Source organism: Amphibalanus amphitrite, unplaced genomic scaffold (assembly GCF_019059575.1).
Source record: "Amphibalanus amphitrite isolate SeventyFive unplaced genomic scaffold, NRLGWU_Aamphi_draft 001854F_arrow, whole genome shotgun sequence".
Taxonomy (NCBI): Eukaryota; Metazoa; Arthropoda; class Thecostraca; order Balanomorpha; family Balanidae; genus Amphibalanus; species Amphibalanus amphitrite.
In genome coordinates this window covers 4,257-25,648 of record NW_024883347.1, presented here as the reverse complement: position 1 = coordinate 25,648, position 21,392 = coordinate 4,257, and the positions used below count along the sequence as shown (strand labels likewise).

The window sequence follows — 21,392 nt, the reverse complement described above, 5'->3', positions numbered from 1 at the left end:
GATAATTTTAGACAGCACTTGCAACGTCAGGTCTCAGGTCTCAGGAGAGCTCGCTGCCACCGAGTTACAAAACGGACGCCTTTTCCACTTGGCAACACGGAGTCAGCTGGTCTAGCGAGACCAGTGGCGGCAGAACACCTTCACTTAGAAGGGTGGGGGGGGGGGGGGGCATTGCCGACTTTTAGTCCCATTCTTTCCATGCAACGCCCATATATGGGCGGCCATAGGGCTAATGTTAAAATGCCAAAATCAAAGGGGGCACGGTGCCCCGGTGCCCTCCCCGTTCCGCCGCCTATGAGCGAGGCAATGTCAGAGCCAGAAGGATAATAGAAAAAAGTGTGTGTGGGGGAGGGGCGGGGGAGCACTGTTTTTTTTTGTGACCAGTGACCACCTACCATGGTGCGCCCAAGGTGCACCACCGAGGCTGAGCCCGTCTCCCCAGCCAGCGATTTGGTTCGGCTCAAGTCCGTTTTGGACGTTTAGCCCCGACAACTCTGACATACCAGACCTGGGCCGGTGTAAACGGAACGCCGTCAGAGCCGGGGTTTGGGTCAATATGGCTCTATTCCGGTTAGACAGTCTTTGCCGTAGCGTTCCCGGGTTGGTATGGTTTCGGACCGCCAAGTTTAGCTCAAGTCCGCTCCTTGCCACGGCTCAAGCCTCAAGTCCGGCGATCCCTACGGCCAAGTCCGGCCGCCTCGTAGCTGCTCTGGCTTACGGTGGCTGCCGCTGAAGTACGGTTGACGTACGGACCAGCCGTGCACGGCTGGTGCGGCATAAGCCCGGCTGTGGTGTGGGTGAGCTCCGGGATCGTGTGTCAGCTCCAATGTGCCCAGACCTTCCCCGTACCTACTTTAGCCGGAGCAAATGCCGGAGCTAGCCAGAGTAAAACCAGCTACGACCCAGACCAAATTTGCTGGCTGGGCAATACCGGCAGGCCAGCAACATTGCAAACGGTAGGTACCTAACGCAACGCAACCATATGAGGACTGGAGCATGCCCCGTTGGGAACAGTAGTCAGTAGGTAGGTACTGGATGTTGTCAGATGCTGGTGACTCCGCAGCTCCGAACAGGGGCTTCAAGATAAAACAGTACGGACTACGGTGACTATAAAAAAAACAGATACTGACACACATAAACCTATATTGTGCATAAACCTAAGTAATGCAGCAGAAATATAATTTGATAGGGGAAGCCGGGGGAAGCCCGGCATAGTAAGCTCTTTTTCATTTTTATTACATACCATACGTGCTGTATAAAATGTTTGTATTTGTATTTGTATTTATTTTGAAGAGCACTCCACAGCAACAGTGGCTTTTCAAGCTCCGAGTCAGAGAATAGGGTAGATACCAGGTGTGTACAAAACAATCATCCAACCGAAACATACCAAGTCACACACACACACGCACACACACTGAGTCAGACGACCTTACTTCAGTTTAAAGACAGCGTCCGGCTCCGCATCTGTCGCTTCAGGGCTCGTTGGAAGCGTTTCCCTCTGAGGGAAACGGTCTCAGGTGGCAGCTGGTTGTGAAGCCTCGGGGCTCTCGCACAGAAACGCCGTTTCCCCGCCTCGGTTCTTGACCGTGGTACATGGAGATGACTGTCCTGCCTGGTCGTGCGCTCACGTACGTCCGAGTTCGAGCGGAGGACGGCCGCGAGGGAGACTGGCTCGCCACTCGAGAGCAGTTTCTGCGTGAGGCAGAGCGTACTGTACTCAGCGAGTTGCTGAGCCCCCAGCCAGCCCAGGTTCTCCAGCAGGTCACTCGCATGGTCAAATTTTCTCCGGCCGAAAATAACTTTTGCTGCAAAGTTAAGGATTTTTTGGATTCTAGCTGTGTTCTTTTTTGAGCCGTTGCCATAAACTGATATGCAATAGCGAACCTGCGAGAGAACCAGGGCTGTCACAAGAGAGACGAATATGCCCCGGGGCACGACGTGTCGTACCTGTGAGAGACCGATGAGGGTCCCAGTGCAGCGGCGGCTGACGGCACCCACGTGACAGTCCCAGGACATGTTTGAGTCGAAAGTCACACCCAGATTTTTCACCTCGTTACAAGGCACGAGATTTGTGTCACGGAAGGCGACTGTGAAATTTGGTAGTTTGCGCAAATTTTGACGGTTTCCAAGAGCAATGAGTTGAGTTTTGTTCGCGTTGACCTTGAGGGCGTTCGCGCAGAACCAGTTATCCAAAGATGCGAGAGAATTTTCCATTCGAGAGATGAGCGCCGAAAGTTCGCTCTTTTTGCCTGAGACCATCACCTGGGTGTCGTCAGCATACTGCAGAACCTTGGCATCGTTTGCATGGAGTGACAGGTCGTTTGAGAACACCGTAAACAGCAATGGCCCCAGGGCAGAGCCCTGGAACACGCCCATAGAGTTGGGGAGCGGGGGCGAGACACGCTGGGCGCCGGCGCAGTCACGCAGAGTCACGCTCTGAGTGTGACCGCTCAGGTAGGCCGCAAACCATGCAGTGTCGATGCCGTACAAGTGCAGTTTGCTGAGTAGTATATCATGGTCAATGACATCGAAACACTTGCTTAAATCTATTAGGCACAGAAGAGAGATCTCCCCGCTGTCGGCGGCACTAAGGATGTCGTCGGTGACTGTCACCAGCGCGGTTTCCGTCGAATGGTGTGGACGGAAACCGTGCTGGTTGGGAGAGAGGAGGTGGTTTGAGGATAGGTAGTGGTAAAGTTGGTGCTGAACCACCTTTTCCACCACCTTTGAGATGACTGGAATGATTGAGATTGGTCGGAAATTGGATGGGTCGGAAGGGTCACCGGACTTGTGGATAGGGTGGATAAGGGAGTGTTTCCAGGAATGTTGATATCCTGTTAGCTAGCTAAGTTCATTGGCCGTGTTTTCCCAAAAATTCGGTTTCGTGGAATAAGTATAAGGTTGAGAAAATCGAGTTTTAAAAAAGTATTGATTTTTCTGGGGTAAGCCCGGCATAGGGGTAACGCCGGCCACCTCCCCAGCGCTTTACAACGAGTTGATGAAACCATTATGTGTCTTCCAAACATTAACGGAAAGTGAAATATTAAGGTACTGATTAGCTCTGGACATCTTAGAGTTTATGTCCCTACTGGTATTTTAGCTAGCGTCTACCACATATACAGTACAGGTCGATGAAAATCGTGATGCAAAATTGACAAAAAATGTGTATTTCAAAATTCCTTAAAATTTCTTTTTCTATTTACCTTAATGCATCATATTGCATATCATTCGACTCGGCTGATGAAGAAGAACACAACGACACCATTTTTGAAGCTCTAGCTTCATTGTCTGTCGCGTTATCTGCAAAAACGTAGTTTGACCCTAGTTGACCTTAAGTGACATGACTGGCTTTGTCTATGATAACATGTTTATTTTCGAAATTTATCTTTGATCTAGGTGTAAACCAATCCTGCTCAGTACCTATTATCTCATGGAAAACAGTGGTTTAGTGGCATTGCTCTCGGTTGGGGGTAAGCTTGGCCACTCGCCCGGGGTTACCCCAATGTGCTAATTTTTATTTTAGAACAGCGATATTCGAAAAAATGTCATACTTAAGCCAGCCTGCCTCGTCACCCCTCACTACAAACACTTAAACGGTCCTTACATAACATTCGTATAAATATTAGTACTGTATGGTATATCATTAACAGTGCAACATATCTCACTTTTTAGCTAAAAACCCTTAAAATATCATTTTTGCGCTATAACTTTAACAATATGCAATTTTTGTTAGCCTTAACTTTTTGCTGGCGTTACCTTAACCCGCGCGGGGCTGGGGTCTCCAGCCGAACGCGCGGGGCTGGGGGGGGGGTAAATTTTACCCCCCCTGTTATCTCCCGAACTAATGGTCCGATTTGGAAAATTCAAACGCCAATCGAAAGCTCTCATCACGAACTACTAAAAACATGTACTTAATTTAAAGTTTGAGGTCAAGGTCAAGGTCAGGTCAAGGGTACAAATTGCAAGTTTCTACAGTATCGGCCTTGCACCGTAGTTGCCGAAGAATGGAGTCATGGACTGAGACTGATCGCCCAAAACGTGTTCTTAGGCTACCAAGACAATATTAGTTGCATACAATATCATTCAGAGTTCAAGGTCAAGGTCAGGTCAGGTCAGGTCAGGTCACCAAAAAGCAAAATATAGAAAAGGGCATGTGCGACACATGTTTTATGGGTCATTTTACTCATAGAATTCAATAGGCACACTCAATAAGTGATATGGACCACCTCTGGATGAATTTCAGGTCGAGGTCAGGTCAAGGTCAGGTCAAGTGAGGTCAAATTTTGAAGTTGGTTGTTAAGGCCTAACAAGGTGTCTATCTGATGCAGTTTTTCACGGCGAATCGAATGGTGCTATTTTTGTTTCCGTACGAGGTCTAGAACTTCCAAAAAAGTCATTTTTCAAAAAATTTGTGTGTCGTGACGTCATAAAATTTTGAATAACTCCCACATTTTTGAACCGATTCTTCTAAAATTTGGTATGTAGGTGCACATAGACCACTTCTCTGACATATATTCCGGTTTTTTCGATAGACTCAAAATTTTGGCTTTTATAATGATTTTCCCAAAAAAATCAGTTTTTTGAAAAAAATTTAGGCCAAAATCCAAAATTTTTAAAAAACCGAGATAGCCATTTGATAGACAAAGTAAAATTACGTAGGGTAAGGTGCCTAATTAGCGACCCTTTCCGATTTGCGACCTACCTCCCTACAGAAAAACTGGCAGCAGAAAACGGGGTAAAAACATCGTCAAAAGGTCAGCCATACTTTGGTTATCAAATTAAATTATTTTCCGGTCGTCGGTGTTTCTGGTGGGACGTTTCAGGTGAGTTTAAATAAAAATGACGAGTTTCTTATCCAAAACGTGTGTGTTTGGGCCCTCTCTGATGAAAAGCGATACACGTTAGGATGATGCACCTTTTTTATTCTGAATTGACATTCCTTTTTTAATTGATTGCCGTTTTTCCATAGTGAATCGCCCAACTGTGCACAGCATGGCGGTTAAAAATGTGTCGCAACTCATATTTCCTATTTGCGCCTGACATGGTCGCAAATAGCTCAAGAAGGGAAAGAAAGGGGAAAAGAGAGAAATGACCATGAGGTGTTGCTGAAGCTTGCAATGTGTGGCAGGTGATGCCAAATGTCGTCACAGACTGCAGGGGTGCCGAATTCAGCGCGGACCTCGAATATCATACAAGATAGCCCGCAAAATTTGGGATTCCGCCTTCTTTTCGCCTTCGGTGCATCACGTGATCAGTTTTTACTTACGTAAATGTGTTGGATAAACGTTCCTGTTCGAGTGATTGAGTGCTTTGCGTATAGGTTACCTTTTTGAGATCATATTTCATCTTTTCAGGCGTCGCATTTTTTTTGCCATTTTTAATATGGGGAAACCCATAGACTTATTAGCGACCCTCCCCTGTCGCTAATCGGGAAGAGTTCCCTATTAGCGTTTTTTGCAATGGTTTGCCAAAATGCTCACTACAAATAAGTTAGTGAATATTGGGGCAGAAAATGACTATATTTTAATAGAAAAAATGAACGATCTCTCCGAAAATCAAGCCAGTAACACAGTGGCACTCACAGAGCGTGAGCAATGACGGTTCAAATTAAGGCGGTCGCTAATTAGGCACCTTACCCTATAACCTTTTTTGTTACGTCTTGATTCCTTTAAAAATGAAGATGTTAGCGGCGTTTGAACTTTTGCCGTTTTTGAGGCGAAAATGGCGAACATGACGTCACTAAAACGTCAATTTCTCAAAAAAATTCCGACAGATTTCGCTCAAATTTTCAGGGAAGGTGTCAAATTGATGTTAGAAAAGGTACTGAAAGTTTGGCGGCGCTGCGCGCCGCCGTTTTTGAGATATCGCAAAAATTCGCGAAGGGGGGTAAAATTTACCCCCCCCCCAGCCCCGCGCGGGTTAAAGGGACCCTCCCACCTTCAAAAAAGTAAATGAATTGGCATAAAAGTGATGTCGCTCGGTTCAGAAAGAGCAAAAACGAATATGTACCAAATTTCATCGAAAAATATTCACCGGTTTTCAAGATATTAGACTTTTACTTTTGTTTACTTTTTGGGATCTCCGCTGTTCCTATAGCGACTTTATTTGAAAGTGCGGCATTTGTTGCGCGCAAAGCAGCATATACCACCGCGTGCTACAAAACGTTTTAGTCAAACATTTCAAAATCGTTAGATATCTGTGCTGACGTCACACATTCAGAGGGGTATACCTATGCATTAGCCCCTCTGAATCAAAATGCTGCAATTTTGAAATTCAATATTTCCGATTTAAGGCATTTCTCGATGTTGTGAGTGCCGAAACCGGTAATTGTGAGCCAGGGACCCCATTTTGGCTATCTCAACTCAAATCTAATGTTAAGGTGGGAGGGTCCCTTTAACTGCCACGCTGAAAGGACAAACAGTTGAGCATTTTATTGTGAATAATTTAGCCGGAAACGGGGTGGCCGGGCTTCCCCCGCGCCCGGGCTTCCCCCGGCTTCCCCTAGCAGTTTCCTGATGGGTTTATTTCCTGATGCCCTCGATTAGGCATCTGCAAATGAAAATATATTGGTGTGTTATTATGTTTTTAAAATCTCAGTGTCCCCCCAAAAATAATTTTCTTGCCTGAGGGAGCTCACTCAAAGCTCACTATTTTGATAATTCGTTCGTTCGTTTTCTTTGGTCAATGCATTGACCTCTAATACATATCTGACGCAGTTGCAGAATGTGGTTTATGAACAGGTGATTGGATTGAGATTGGAATTGTTATTATATTTGGATAAATACGTGGTTGTTGGGCTGAAATAATATAAAAGATTGGTAAGTATTTATTTTACATTTTATTCGTTTACACTAGTTCACGAGTTATTGGTGCTGCATTTCAGATTTTAGACAATTCAATACGTTTATTGATGAATCGCGCCACCGCATTTTATGTAGAACTAGAAGTTATCCAATAAAATGCGCATAATCAGTGTATTTATAGGAAAAGCAATATTTGTAAATATCTAAGTCTTGTTATACTAATGTCGTCATGCTGTTAGCACCATTCTATCATGCCCACGGCCCCACAGTCGTGGACTGCCAGATGGCGGACGACAAATGGCAATCAGCAATGTATGGCGGCATGGCGGCAACCTCACTAAGATCTTTTTATTTTCATTGCGATGCACTCTGCCAATGTGCTCAGTACCATCATGACAGAGCGTCAGCTTCCAGGCCAAGATATAAGTAAATAAATAAATATACCATAGGATAGGGAACCCCTGGCGCTGCTGCTGCCGGCTGCTAATCCATCTTTATTAGGTACTGAGCGGGTAATTGAACTCACACCTATATGAGCGGTGGTCAACACATAGTCAAAATATCGAAGCAAACAAATAAACAAATATGTAAATACGGGTAGTTACCTGATAAAGCAAAAGACGCCATGATTCAAGTATATAGGCACTTTTGCGCCAGTTGCATGTTCATCTTGTTTTTATTTCTATTCATTTGCTTTTGTGATAAATTTGTTGTGTGAGCTCATGAACCCTGCTGTCATGCTTGTCCTGCAGTCTGGGTGGGCTAGGACTGCTGCACTCTGCAGCTGTTCCATCATGCAAACACCAATCATTGGCTGACAATTTATATTTCAAATGATCTTGCTGATCAATCTTAGTAGACATTCATCTTTTCACTCTTCTAGCTCATCAAAACCTCAATGTCCTCCATGTGACCTTGTCATGCTCTACAGCCAAACACCATGCATGCTCGGATAAATGCATGCTGTGATGGCTGTCCCAATTGCAAATACCAGTGTCTGTCAGTCTCAGAGGACTGATCAGTCATCAGGTTAGGATAGGATATTGAAATGACAAGATAGGATTAGGTATTCAAACTGAGACAGATGTAGAATCTCTTGCTGCAACACTTCAAAGTTCAAACTCCCTGTAGGTAAGCTTCTCCAAAGCTTACATGATGCTACCTGTATTCCCCTACTCTTCCTAAATGTGAAGAATCATCTCAGTTACCTACCTCAAAAGCATAAATTATTGGTGTAACATAAATCATGCCCCATAAAGTGCATGCTGTTTAAAGTCCATGCCATTTAAATCATTAGGTAGGTGATGAAAAAGAAACTTCAATAACAATCCAGGACCCTTAACAAAAATTACTCAGCATGCTGTTTACAGTAAAGCCTCAATACTGATTAGCGATGTCAGCATTGAACTATTTGCAGCAGCGAACAACTCAACTCCCCTTCATTAATGCATTGTTTTACATGACTCAGTTGGGAAAACTTTGCTGCTCGAACTGTTGCCTGTTGGTTTCATTGCTCCTTTGCTCCTTTCAGGCACCATTTCAAGATGTTAAATGTGTGCTACAGTGAGCTGTGGTAGACCTCCTTGGTTGCACTCAGTATCATGACAAAGCTTCAACTTCCAGGCCAAGGTGAGGGCATTTGAGGGCACTTGCAATGCAAGACCAAAAACCACCATGAGGTATGGACTCGCTTTGTGAAACGAAGCCCTAGTTGCACTGGCTGGTGAGCCCAGTATTAGACAGCTTTCAAGGTGTGCTAATCTTGCTGAGTCTGTGTTCTGTTATACTATTTTTTATTTACGTATGTAAAAAGACATGCCTCTATATGCCTTTCATCTACCTTTCCTCTGGAAATTGCCCAGCTTTATAACATGCAGCAAAGTGAGTAAATGCTACTACATATCAGTAACTGCTTTAGTGCTATTGCAACTTCACCTTTCCCATATTCTGCCCTCTGACCCTTTTCTTTTTCTCTCCGCTCTGTCTCTCCCATCTTCTATTTCCTCTCCTCGTTTCTCTCTTCTATTCCTTTCTGCTTCCCTGGCTTCCCTTTTTCTCCCTCTATCGCCAGCATCACGCTATCACTGCATCGGCACGTCCTCGTGCGCCGGTATAATTGTACCCAGCCTCTGGAATCAGCAGGTCATCAGGGCAGGGCACCTCAGCAGGACCTGTGCCGGGGTGTTGGCCTCTTCTCATGCCATGAGGCACCTCCTTTCCTTGTATCTGGCACTGGTGGTGAAGGCACTCTGGCCGATTCATTGCAGGCATTGGACTCGGGCATGGAAAGGTATGACGGTAGACTCACATTACACCTCTGTCCCACAGCGGAGCCGCGGCTCTGCACGGACCTGAACGGCCGTCAGATACGCACCAACGAGCGCTACACGCCCTGGTGGGACGAGTGTACGGTGTGCACGTGTGACAACGGTGAACACAAGCTCTGCCAGTCGGTCATGTGCGCCGCGCCGCGGGTAAGAACGCCAGCGGGTCACGGAAGAAGGGGGAGAAGGAACTGGCCGCGATGAGACTTGAGAGATCGCTGAGGGAGGGGAAGCTTTGGTGTTGACTGCATCTTAGAATGCTGCATCTCTATTGTCTTCATCATGCAATGGTGGGATGGCATGAATTTTGATCTTTTGATCAGGTATTGATCAGGTCCTCGAGTCGATTATCCGCGACCATATCATGTAACACATGGTTGCGACTCAGCAGCTTAACAATGCACAGCAGACATGTGCATGGATCCGAGAAAATGGATCTGGGATCTGATCCCACGGATCCTGATCTCGGATCCGACGGGGTCACAGATCCAGCTCTGTAATTTATCGAGAGATCCGTAGGGATCACAGATCCGAGTCTCATTTTTTGCTTGAGATCCAGTGAGATCATAGATCCTCGCTTATTTTTTGTGAACACGTATATCCCCAAAAAACGCTTGTTTCAACTCACAAACATACTGTTTTAGTGATTTTATGTGATCGCGCGTCATAATCCATAGTTTTGTGGCATTTATTGGCATAGAAACACTATAAAACATGGTTTCAAATGTGGTGCATGGTGGGATCCACTCAGATCATAGATCCATGTTCTTAATTTATCGTCAGATCATATGAGATCATAGATCCAAGATGTATTTTTCACGCCGGATCTGGTGGGATCATAGATCCCAACCTGTACTTTGCTTCGAGATCCACTGAGATCATAGATCCATCACTCGGATCCATGCACATGTCTGATGCACAGCACGGTTTCCGCCCCAAACGCTCTTGCGCAACCCAACTGTTGGTAACGATCGATGACTGGACCAAGGCGATTGAACGAGGAAAGTCAGTGGACGCAATCTACTTGGACTTCTCAAAGGCCTTCGACACGGTACCTCACCAGCGACTACTGTGCAAACTGAGGGCCTACGGAATAGGGGAGAGGCTGCTGCGCTGGGTGGAGAGCTTTCTGATGGGCAGAAGGCAGAGGGTCATCCTGAATGGTGCGAAGTCCAGCTGGGCACCTGTCAAGAGTGGAGTACCACAAGGATCTGTGCTTGGGCCACTGCTGTTTGTAATATATGTGAATGACCTTCCTGATGCTGTGCAGTGCAACATACAGATGTTTGCAGAAGACACCAAAATCTACCGTCCACTGAGTAGCTCGTCAGACGCTGAAAGGTTGCAGGCCGACTTGAACGCAGCCATCGACTGGTCAGACATGTGGCAACTCCGCTTCAATGCAGAAAAGTGTAGAGTTCTGCACGTTGGAAGGGCCAGCGAAGGTCAGAGGTACTCCATGGGTGATGCGCAGTTGGACGAAACCACCGTTGAGAAGGATCTTGGTGTCCTGGTCGACAGTGAGTTGAAGTTTCGGGAGCACGCTGCAGCTGCGGTGTCGAAGGCCACACGTGTCTTATCCGTGATTCGCAGATCTTTCGAATCCATCGACGCAGAAACGCTCCCGGCTCTTTACTAAACACTGGTCAGACCTCACCTGGAGTACTGCAACACTGTCTGGGGCCCATTCAGTCGAGCGGACCAACAACGAGTGGAGAGGGTTCAACGGAGAGCTACCAAGTTGATACCAGCGATCAAGAACCTGCCGTACACTGAGAGGCTCCGACGTCTAGGTCTGCCGTCACTCTACTACAGGAGGCGACGAGGAGATATGATCGCGATATACCAGCTGCTGCACGGTGGAGTCGACCTGGATCCGGAGCTGTTTGTCACGCCAGCTGCCGCTGGTCCCACCAGAGGCCACGCCTGGAAACTGAGGAAACCGAGGGCTGAAACAAGAACGAGAAGACTCGCTCTTGGAGTCAGGGTCGTAAACGACTGGAACGCCCTACCAGCATCGGTTGTTTCATCTCGCTCCTTGAATGCCTTCAAAGCCAAGCTCGACGCCCACTGGTCCCACCTCCAATACACCATTCACATCAATGATGTGACATAGTGTGATATGACGATGAGGAAGTGACACAGTCAAGGAGCTCGATAAAGTAAGAGTCCTAAAGGCCAAGTGGCCTTCTAAATCTCGTACATCGTAAGTGTAAGTGTAAGTGTAAGTGTATCAATATCAGTAATGGACCTATTTTAGTTCATAGTTCTTAATTTCAGTGGACTGAAACAGATATGTTAGTTGTACAAAAGTCGACTTTAAAACTGAGTTATTTCAGTGATGTATCTAGTCTGCGTTCGATCTGTTGATCTGACTCTCCGTACCCCCCCCCCCCCTCTAGACATGTCGCCAGTACCAGCTGGGCAAGAAGTGCTGCGAGTTCATCTGTCTGGACGGCGGCGGCGAGGCCGGCGCCTCACCCGGCTACCTGGGCGGCTCCAAGGACCTCGGTCTGCGCCTCGTGGCCTCGGCGGTGACGGCCGTGCTGTCGCTGGCACTCCTGCTGTTCCTGGTTTACCGGCTGCGGCAGAGGCGACACAGAGGTAGGAGTGCAGCAGAGATGCCAGAGAGGGCTGTAGAGTGTAGACTGCAGGCTCTTGGATTATCTGCGTGCGTGGCGGGCTCTGTTTTGCAGGCATTGCGCTTTGTCACGTTCATGCACCATGACACTTGTTGTACATGTCATATTTTCTCCTCTCATGGCTTAAGGACACATTTTCCTCAAGTTGTTACTTGTTAGAGAAGGGATTAGTTATGCTTTTGTGAAGTCACTTTCCGTCACTCGCTAGCCTACTGCAGAAAGTTTTAGAATTTCTTCGTCTGTGTGTGCAGCATCGGTGGTTCAGTGGTAGAATGCTCGCCTGCCACGCGGGCGGCCCGGGTTCGATTCCCGGCCGATGCATTTTTTGACCTCTGACCACCCTGACCTGGGACCAAGGGAGCGTGCGCATGGCGCATGCCGCATGATGATTGGTGAGCATTCATACATCCCTGCACTCATGCTAGAACTTTTTCATTGTCATTGATCTTCATACCGGCTGCAGATCTCCGCTGTTCTCATGGCCAATAGATTCCCAATGTTGTGTTGGCAGCGTGTGCTTCGCTACCTACCTATGGTGGTACGTTGTTACAGCTAGGGTGATCTGTTTTACATCGTACATTCGTCACTCCCAGTCAAAATGAAACGAATCAGAGCTGCCATTTGTTTGAAATTGATATCCGATAGCTCCTCTGCGACATCTTGTTCACCTTGAGTACTACACGAGACCGTATCAAGATTTCCTAATCAAGCATCGCACACAATGGAGTGAGGAGTAGAAGAGGCGATCTGGAAAGATCTGGTCTCCCTCCTCTTAGTCCCTGGTAGCAGCCTCTAAGACGCAGGTGGACCGGCCTGTTCCTTGCGTCGTCTCACCCGACCACAGGATTAGTCGAGCTGACCCGGACGGATCAACACCACTGACTCTACTTTGGCAGTAAATAAAGCGTTCAACAGATTCTCCCCCTCTCTCTCCGTTAGGCTCTGCGGCCTTCTTTCTTCCATGGTGATCAGTCCTGACTCCGAGTTGGCTTTTCTCCCTGTATCTGTAAGTACAGATACAGTACTGTTCTGTATACTGTACTGTATACTGTATACAGCACTGTATACTGTATCTGTATACTGTATACAGTACTGTATCAAGCTCTCCACCGCTCTGTCCACCGTGACGGCTACTACAGCGTTCTACATCGTCTCCCCCTGTCCCTCCCTCAGGCCCTCCATCTCTGCGTCCCGAGGAGACCTACAACCTACAGCTAATGAACTACCTGCGCGGCTCGGGCTACCTGGGCGCCGGCGGTGGCCGCGGCAGCCACGACTTCTACTACGAACAGCCGCCGCCGCCCTACTCGGTGTGGAAGCCGCCCCAGGTGGCCACGGGCGAGGCGCCGCCGCCCTACAGTGAGGCCATCCGTCTGCCGGAGTTACGGCAGGGTGTGCCGCCTCCTACCCCGCCGCCGACAGCGCGGACCACTGCTGAACGCTGGCCGCAGGCGGTGCTAGTACTGGCACCGGCCGTGACGGCGGCGGGGGCTGGCGAGATACCCCGACAGCGCGCTGCTATCGTCAGGTGAGGAGGGGGATGTGGGGTTAGGGGGGCTAGTTGCGAAGCCTATTGTGTATTGATGACCTGTGATTTTTGGCTAGGTTTTTTAACACAACACCACGTCGTTATAGTTGGACGAATTAGAGTGCATCACAATATTGTCCTGGGTTTCAATGCCGTACTTGTCCGCAATATCTATCTCATCTCGAGAACTAATGCAACTCATTCCTCCGCCCTCGCACAGACTTCACAACTGCTAACGGCCTCTCTCCCCCTGCCGCAGTTCGGACCTGGACCCGGAGGCCGGCCCGGACTCGGACCCGGAGCTGCCCTCGTACCCGGACCCGGAGCCGGGGTCGGACTGTGACGGCGCACTGGCTCCGGATCTCTCCCCGGAGCCGGAGCCGGCTGCCCGCCGCGCCCGTCCGCAGCCCCCGGAGCGTGTGCTGCAGCGGTTCAGTCTTCATCTCCAGCTCGACTGTAGTGATTCGGCCACCAGCTCGAGTCCGACCCTATCTCCGGACGGTGGCACGAGGCCCGGCAGCGTCACCAGTTCCAGCAGCACGGAGCGAAGCGAGTGAGTGAGGCGAGCGGGATTGGGTAGGACGGGAGGGATGCGTGGGGGTCGGTGTCGGGACGTGGGGTCGCCTTGTGTGCTATGCAGACGTTTAGTGGTACGGTGAATCTAGGACGAGGCGAGGCGACGGTTATAAGGATCGTCGATTTATGCAGCGCTGAAGCGATGTGAAAGTCTGTAGATGTAGAGGGCTGCGTTATCTAGCTGCCGAGGCAGGCGACTGCCCCATAGGTGTCTAGCAGCGCCACCTACGTATGGTGACGTGTGGCGACACCGTAATCCAGCCGTCGCGCTGGCAACGGCAGGGTCGGTCCCATAGACTGCGCATTGCAACCGAGAAACCGGCGTATTTTAGACGCGTTTTAGCTAGCGTGTTTACAATTATCAGATCCATGTATGTGTGGAGAGTGAATCAGGGTTTCGCCATCAACCTTTTAATATGTCGACGTACTGAACAAATGCGATTTTCCTATTGAATATTCTCGTGCGCGCTTAGTGATTCGAGGCATGAAGTAGGCAACATTAAGCCGATGTCAATCCCTGGTACTCGCTATTAGTCTTGTAGGTAACTACCCGTTGCACGTCAGTTTGGACGGTACAAAGTCTCTTCCGTCTCCGGCCTACCTCTCGGACGCAGTATCGTGACGGGGCTGGCCGGGGCTCTCTCCCGGGACTATTACGACCCCCTCCGGGATTATTACTACCCCCTCCAGGACTGTTACGACCCCTGCCGGGACTGGTACGTCCCTTCCCGGGGTTGTTGCGTACAACCCTTTCACGGGGTGTTATTATTCTCTCCGGGGTTGTTACGACCATTTCCGGGATTTTTGCGTACGGTCCTTTCACGGGATGCTACGATTCTCTCCGGGGTTGTTACGATCCTCCGGGAGTGCCGCGACCCTTGTACGGTCCACTGCGGGGTTGTTATGACCCTCTCCCGTTGCCACAGCTCGCTTCCATTGATAAAAGAGTCCCCTACACATACCCACATCTACCCTTCTCTGGTGCGTGCTCGGTAGGTTTGGTAATCGGTAGCAACGCTAGAAACTAGGCAGGGTACAATAGTTAGGAACGACGGTTGGAGGGGAGGTTCTACGACTCTCTGCCCGGAGTACGGGAAACGCGTTCTGAGTTATTTCGCCGCCGCTGTGAGAGATGTCCATCTGAGGAACATGAAAAGTTTGGATAGCTTTGGGTCTTACCGTTCATGGGAACCTGTGGCTGCAATTTTAACTGCAAAATTCCATTGCATAGTGTTACTGTGATATCAGTGGACAAATTTCTTGCCTGTTGAAGTCGCTCTTTGATTTTGACATTTTATTTTCCATTTACTCACACATGAAAAGCGCTGAATCGCCTAGGAAATTGCCAGTTTACCTTTAGAACTATGATAACGACCAATGTTTTGGATTGTTTTCTTTTGGAACCACTGGGATATGCAGGTGTTTGTGGGATTTTTTAAATGTTGCGAAATTTCATTATCCTCAGCGATTCTGTGATATAAATGGACAAAGCTCATATGCGCTGCAGCCCTTGTTTCATTTTATTTACGTTTTAAAGCACGACTTGAGACCTTGACGTCCCGAACTCCACAGACAGATTATTGTACAGTGCACACTATTGGTCGTTTTTTGCCATTGATTTAGCCGCTGTTTGAGTTATGTGTATGCGGCGCGATGCTGTTTAGTTTAGCACAATTAGTTGAGTCGTAATGGACCGTGTATCGTTATATGCCTGCCCCACTTGCTGTAATATGTTGTAAGGTCGCACAAGGTTGTTGGCCTCCGCTATTTTACGTTCGCACAGGGTATTTGCGCCTATAATGCTAGCGTTTCTATTTGTAAGCTACGCAGCAGTTAAGCTTGGGCCATTTATTTGCCGGAATTTAGGCAACTCCGTAATGCAGCCTCATTTATCCAGCCCTGGTTATCTTGAAAGAGGTCGTGTTATGTATCGAGTTAATAATATCGGAGTGTGTATTTAGCCACACGGAGTTTTACATACACGGATCCGCTGCTGCTATATGGGCGATATGATGAACAAACAGGCCCCATATAGCCTCCCATTGTGTTATTGCCTCTGCAAGTGGTATCGAGTCCGGCCCCGCTTGTTGAAGCGAGCCCGGTCGACCCTTGGGACTCACATGTAACATACACGTGTAACCCATGGAGCGCGTAACACATACACTATGCAGTTAGTAGGAGAGCTGGCCTGCGGTTCATTGCTTAGCTCGACCTCGTTATTGCATATATGAAATAGTGGACTGCAGTAGCTCTACGCGCCGCCGGCAGACTCCCCGCTCGAGTACCCTGGTATTACTGTGATATATTCGCTAGCTCTAAGTGATGGCCGCCGCTGATATATGTAACGGTGACTGGTGGAATATTTCCTGTGTCACAATGAATGATATGTGTACGTGTGCATATGTATGCTAGTGTGCACTCTGCACTAGAATGTCTAAATACATGGACGTAACTTGATCTGTCGGTTTATTCGCGTTATGGTAAGGGCGAGCCCTGCAATCCTGCGGTCGATTCAAGCTTGCTGGAAAGCTCGGAAGAAACTTAGACTCCATGCCAGTTGGGGTGCGTTCTAATTCAAACAAGTGCCTCGATTGAAGTTTGTGGTGTTATTCAGAAAGATCTAGACGAGCACACTTCCTTGTGGAGACGTCAGGACTTCACTGGTGATTTTCTCTCTGTCTCTGAGCGACTTCGACCCGCTAGTTGAGCACACATGACTCGTAGGTGGGCACCATGTACTTGATGTTGATGAAGGCGTCCTCTCCGCCCGTCTTCTCGAAGATCTCGAGCGTCTCCTGAATGAGGTCTCCGATGTTGGCGTTTTTCTGCTGCGAGTAGTCAATGCCGTCGCCTTGGTTCACTGTGGGCAGAACAGGGACAGAGTCATTCTCAAGACGACGCATGGCAAATTGGATGGACGTTAGCCCACGCCAGGGTGGTGGTTGGATCGTAACACAGAGGCGAGTTGGGGTGGGGCTCATTTTCGGCCCTTCTGACTTGGCTCCTGCGCCTCTGGCTAGGTGGCGACACAGGTAAACGGTTTTCGATAGCGCGTCAAAAATCACTAAAGTGGGTATTGCAGTCATTTTCATGTCAGGTCGAAGGTAATGAAATGTTTCACCAGAGGTAATGAAATGGGAAATTTTCCCCATTTTACTTATTGAATGAAATGGCCTATAACCCAATGTTACCGTCTACCGGGTGTACGCTTAGAAGTGCTGTCAACCTTTATGCAATCGTTCGTTTGATGTAGCTATGATAAGCATTTCATTTTTCATGGAGGCGAGATGACCTGGTGACCTGGGCCTAATGAATATGCACATGTGCGGAAAAGATGCAATGCAACGCAATAAAAAAAAACTGGCGCTGTGCGCTGATGCTTTGAAACATTCGCGAAAAAATGAGGGGCGGGCGCATGAACCCGCCCCAATAAAACGAACAAATAGAGAATAGGGATTTGAAATGACTGATCACCGTCTTTGTTATCAGAAGGCAAAATGACCTCGCAGTCGGCGCGTCCCTAATCCCCAACAAACAAAACCAGAAGGCAAAAGGAAACGAAAGTCGAGTCATATCGTGCGCCTAGCTCCAAAGTGCCAGCAAAAATAAATAAATAAATAAAACGTTATCAATAACTGAAACCGCCTCCCGGTCCCCTGACGCTCACTGACCGTTCTTGTTCACGAACAGGTTGAGGATGGGCAGGATCTGTCGGTAGTAGGGCACCAGGGCCTCGCCGACGTGGTCAGCGCACAGCGCCAGGTGCTGCAGCACTTGCAGTGTCACGCAGAGGATGGACGGGCAGCGCGTATTGAGCGCATCTGAAACACGGCCCGGTCGCGGGGTCAACTCCCCCGGCATTTGCCAGGCAGGTATCACACGGTCATCGGCGGCAACTGCAGGGTTCTATAGAGACTAGTTAAAGGCTGTGTGAACGCCTGATGTTAGCAGTTTACTGATTTACGTCGGCTTCAAAGCCCACTGTGTACTCAAGATTCCGCTTTAATGGGGTCGGCGCTGATCTGGATCTTTTGATGCGTGATGGCCTAAAAGAGGTGGGTAATGGCTGTACATTAGAGCTGGGATGGCCGCGAATGCACAATTATGGAGCTCATTTGGCGCATGACGTCACCTAAATTGAGGTTATATTCGTCCCCTTAGGCTGAAAATTGGCAGCGACGACCGAAAAGTGGATGCCTTGGGTCTGAATGTAACGACGGGAGTATTTTACGAAATTGTAACAATGCAAGCATCTCACGGTAAAAGACGGATAATATGATAAATACAATGATAAATTTAGAATATGATATGTAATTAGTTCACAAGGTCCTAGGATTTGACAAATTATACTCACTTTTGATGGGAATGATGAGCTGCGGCACAACCGGTAATATTTTATCTTTTCCTCTCCGTAGAATGTCGTGAACTCCTTGCCTTGCAAGGAAATCGTATGGGTGTGTCTGCTCGCATAGTCCGTCGAAAAACAGTGGCAGGTAGTGATGAAGATCGAGTTTTTCAATGGGCACCTGAAAAATGGTGACGTTATTTTACACTGATCACCAGTTGCTTGTAAAACGTTAGGCTCGTCCATGCATCTTTTATTTTCTGAATTGATTACTTCCGATTTATAGCGCATTTTCAATTGTGAAGAATAGTGAAAGGCTAAATGATTCAATTTTTCCGTAGACAAATCATTTTTTTTCATAAATAAAAACTAGAAAAAAAAAGAAACTTATTGACGGCAGACTCGGTCAAGCGTTTCATATGCTAGACGTGAAAACAGACATTTAATTTTCCTGCGTAGTGGTGCAGGACAGGTGGTATAGCAAATTATCCACTTACCTTCCAGATGATTTTGAAGCCCCGGACCACTGGTTCCAGAATCAAGGGAAAGTCTCCTCGCTCGTAGTACATTCGAAAGGTGGTCGGCTTCGTTCGTCTGGGCTTGAACGCTCCTGCACATGGTGCAGGTACAGGGATCGTATTTCGTTGCCAAACTTCGATGGTAAATGCTGGCACAACGCGACATTTCGGGGAAAAGTTGGGTCTGCAAGTCGCGAGTGACATACTCCCCTCCTGGCAGCCCCCCGACGAGCTGGAACTCGGTGTCGCGCTACGGACAAGCTGTTTTGCTCCGAGCTGCCATCGTCGGCTGACTTGTTTTGTCGATGTGGGGTTCGAGGATTTCTTGGCAACCGGCATGCGCAGTCGCAACATAGGATCCCCTTGGTAGGTTATTGTACCTTATGAGTTTCCAAGAAAACTGCACTTTCTTTGATTAAAAATGTATAAGAATATTTCAGTTATGTATAGAAATAAAAGTATTTAAAAAATTAAACATAACAATAAACAACCTATTCGTAAGCGAAGAATATGAATGCCTAACATCCAAATCTCTGTTGCTTCTTAAAAAAATAGGCACATGCATAGTTTTAACCGCCAGAATAAATCACGATAAAGCATTTGCCTTCCGACACCGTCAAATAAAGCTTCTTGCTGCCCAGCATAGAAATGCATTTTTTAACGTTGTTGGAAATGCATTTGATTTGATGTTGAGGAGTTCATCTCCTTACTCGCCTGCTTGCTGCCTGCTTGTCCTGCCGCACGGCTCTCCAATGGTCGTCACTTGGCTCTCTGGACTTCCATGTTGAACGATGGCTTTTGGACAGGTTATAGTCGTAATGATGAGTGGATTGACCCTTTTTTCCTTTCAACAATATAATGCAAAGGTTAAGTACATATTATGTCGAAGTGTTTAACCAAATGATCGGTTTTTGCTTGGAAATGTAAGCCTTCAGTGATGACAATTTTTTCAGACCTGCAGTTCGCCACTTGTGTGTTTTCTCATGAAATGGCATTCCAGCACTCAGCAAAACACATAATTGTTTGAAATTTCCTCCAGCATTTGCTTCGTAATGTAAAACAATTGCAATCAGTTTATATTTGTGGCATTCAGGACAGATCTTATCATTTTATTGAAAAATAGCACGCCTTTCTCACCAGTCACCAGTGATTGCACAATGCACAGCCCTCTGCAAACTGCGTGGTAGGTATTCTTTTTCCGACAAAACCGAGAATAACGCGAATACTATGCTATCGGTCACTCGAAAATCGTAACAGCAAGACGCGCGAGATACCGCACCTTAGATTGGCATTATCATCTTATTCATTTTCCATCCAGTTTGGCAGCAAAACCCAAAAGTTTATATTTGCCCCCAAAACAAACTTTTGCATTTTATTGCCACACAAGCCGTTTACTTTGTTTAGTAATAGACCCAATCGAAGGAGTGGAGCATGGCGCATCTATTGAAGTGAGTTCCGACCGACTGTTGACATAGCCTTTGAGTAATTATCGGTTTTGGTCGAAAAAAGAATACCTACCACGCAGTCTGCTGAGTGCTGAGGGCTGTTCATGCCGTTTTTTACTCGATCGTAATATGTTTGCAAAGCGTTCAGACCATCATGCCATGTGCAGCATTACCATTATCTAAAAATTGCATATGAGGTGTCGTTACTTTAACAATTTTTTTCCAATGTCGCAGATTTATGTAAGGATAGATCTTGGACCGGTTGTTGTGCATCTGTCGAGCTCTCTTTTTACCAGAGAGTGAGATAAAAACACAACTGAATGATTCTTAAACGTGACATATTACGTCAGAAATTGACAATTACAAAAACAATAACATCGACGCATAACTTTGCGGTGGATGACCATCAAACATTTTACGAAAATGGAACGTTTTAACATCTATAAGATGATCCCAAGTCCCAGTGTAGAGAGACGTAATCTGAGGCATAGGAACGGGACCGTGCAAAAACGTCGTTCATATTCTGGCCGGGGAATAATCGCCGTTGGAAACGACTCCGTCTGAGGAAAAACAGTGAGATGCTGATGAGATGCTGATGCTGTGCTGAATATTTTAATAAACAAGTGATTCGATTTCGATATGCTTCCAAGTTCGTTTCCTTGAGGCTTCAACTACGTAGACTGGCGTGTAAGCCTCAGAGGTGCTTAGAAGAAGTGTGTCTTAGAAGTAGAATAAACATGGAAATTGATGATACATTATAATGTCCACAATGGCAGACTAGTTTTTATTGTGAAGGACCAATGTTTTTTTCCAACAATGAGCGACTGGATTAAATGGTACAATCGTAATTAATATTTTAACCCTCTCCCGTATTGGCCTTTTACAGCATCTAGCGCTTACCACCCCCAGCCGCTTGGCCCCCGATCGAGCGAGAGATTCGCAGAAAAAAAGAGTGTGCTGCCCGCGTTGAGTGGAAGCCGATGTTCCCAGGTCATCGGTTGACCTTCCAGGCCAGGTCAATGACCCAAAAGACGAGAAAATCGGGACCTGCTAGAATCTCGTAATGTCAGGTACTTGAGACTTTAGGGGTCCTGATTACGAATGTCATGTTAGTTTTGATCAAAGATGACGTGTTCATGCACTTTATAGGCTAGGTCGGGTCAGGTCAGGTCAGAGGTCAGGTCAGGTTAACCAGTAGGCGTCCTGCCAGC

The 21,392-nt window shown here is 47.4% G+C and overlaps 2 protein-coding genes and 1 non-coding gene across 5 annotated transcripts; 2 read left to right on the top strand and 1 right to left on the bottom strand.

The window, feature by feature from the left end:
• The first annotated feature begins 6,275 nt into the window (after positions 1-6,275).
• On the top strand, positions 6,276-16,330 carry LOC122375498 (integral membrane protein DGCR2/IDD-like). Of its 3 annotated transcripts, XM_043354909.1 has the most exons (7): positions 6,453-6,569; positions 6,717-6,818; positions 8,335-8,432; positions 9,132-9,277; positions 11,530-11,731; positions 12,943-13,297; positions 13,557-16,330. In XM_043354909.1, the coding sequence occupies exons 3-7, from the start codon at positions 8,405-8,407 to the stop codon at positions 13,852-13,854; spliced, it is 1,029 nt and encodes a 342-aa protein (XP_043210844.1). In that variant the 5' UTR covers positions 6,453-6,569; positions 6,717-6,818; positions 8,335-8,404; the 3' UTR covers positions 13,855-16,330. The 3 variants fall into 3 exon arrangements, with proteins under 3 accessions (XP_043210846.1, XP_043210845.1, XP_043210844.1); XM_043354911.1 differs by lacking the exons at positions 6,453-6,569; positions 6,717-6,818 and adding an exon at positions 6,276-6,307; XM_043354910.1 differs by lacking the exon at positions 6,717-6,818 and having other exon boundaries at positions 6,438-6,569.
• Positions 12,020-12,090, top strand: Trnag-gcc. The gene has a single exon. It is a non-coding gene; the product is annotated as a tRNA-Gly (tRNA).
• On the bottom strand, positions 16,326-19,929 carry LOC122375500 (parkin coregulated gene protein homolog). Its single transcript, XM_043354912.1, has 4 exons — positions 18,716-19,929; positions 18,228-18,399; positions 17,545-17,694; positions 16,326-16,733 (listed from the first exon to the last, which is right to left on the bottom strand). The coding sequence occupies exons 1-4, from the start codon at positions 19,088-19,090 to the stop codon at positions 16,573-16,575; spliced, it is 858 nt and encodes a 285-aa protein (XP_043210847.1). The 5' UTR covers positions 19,091-19,929; the 3' UTR covers positions 16,326-16,572.
• Positions 19,930-21,392: the final 1,463 nt, after the last annotated feature.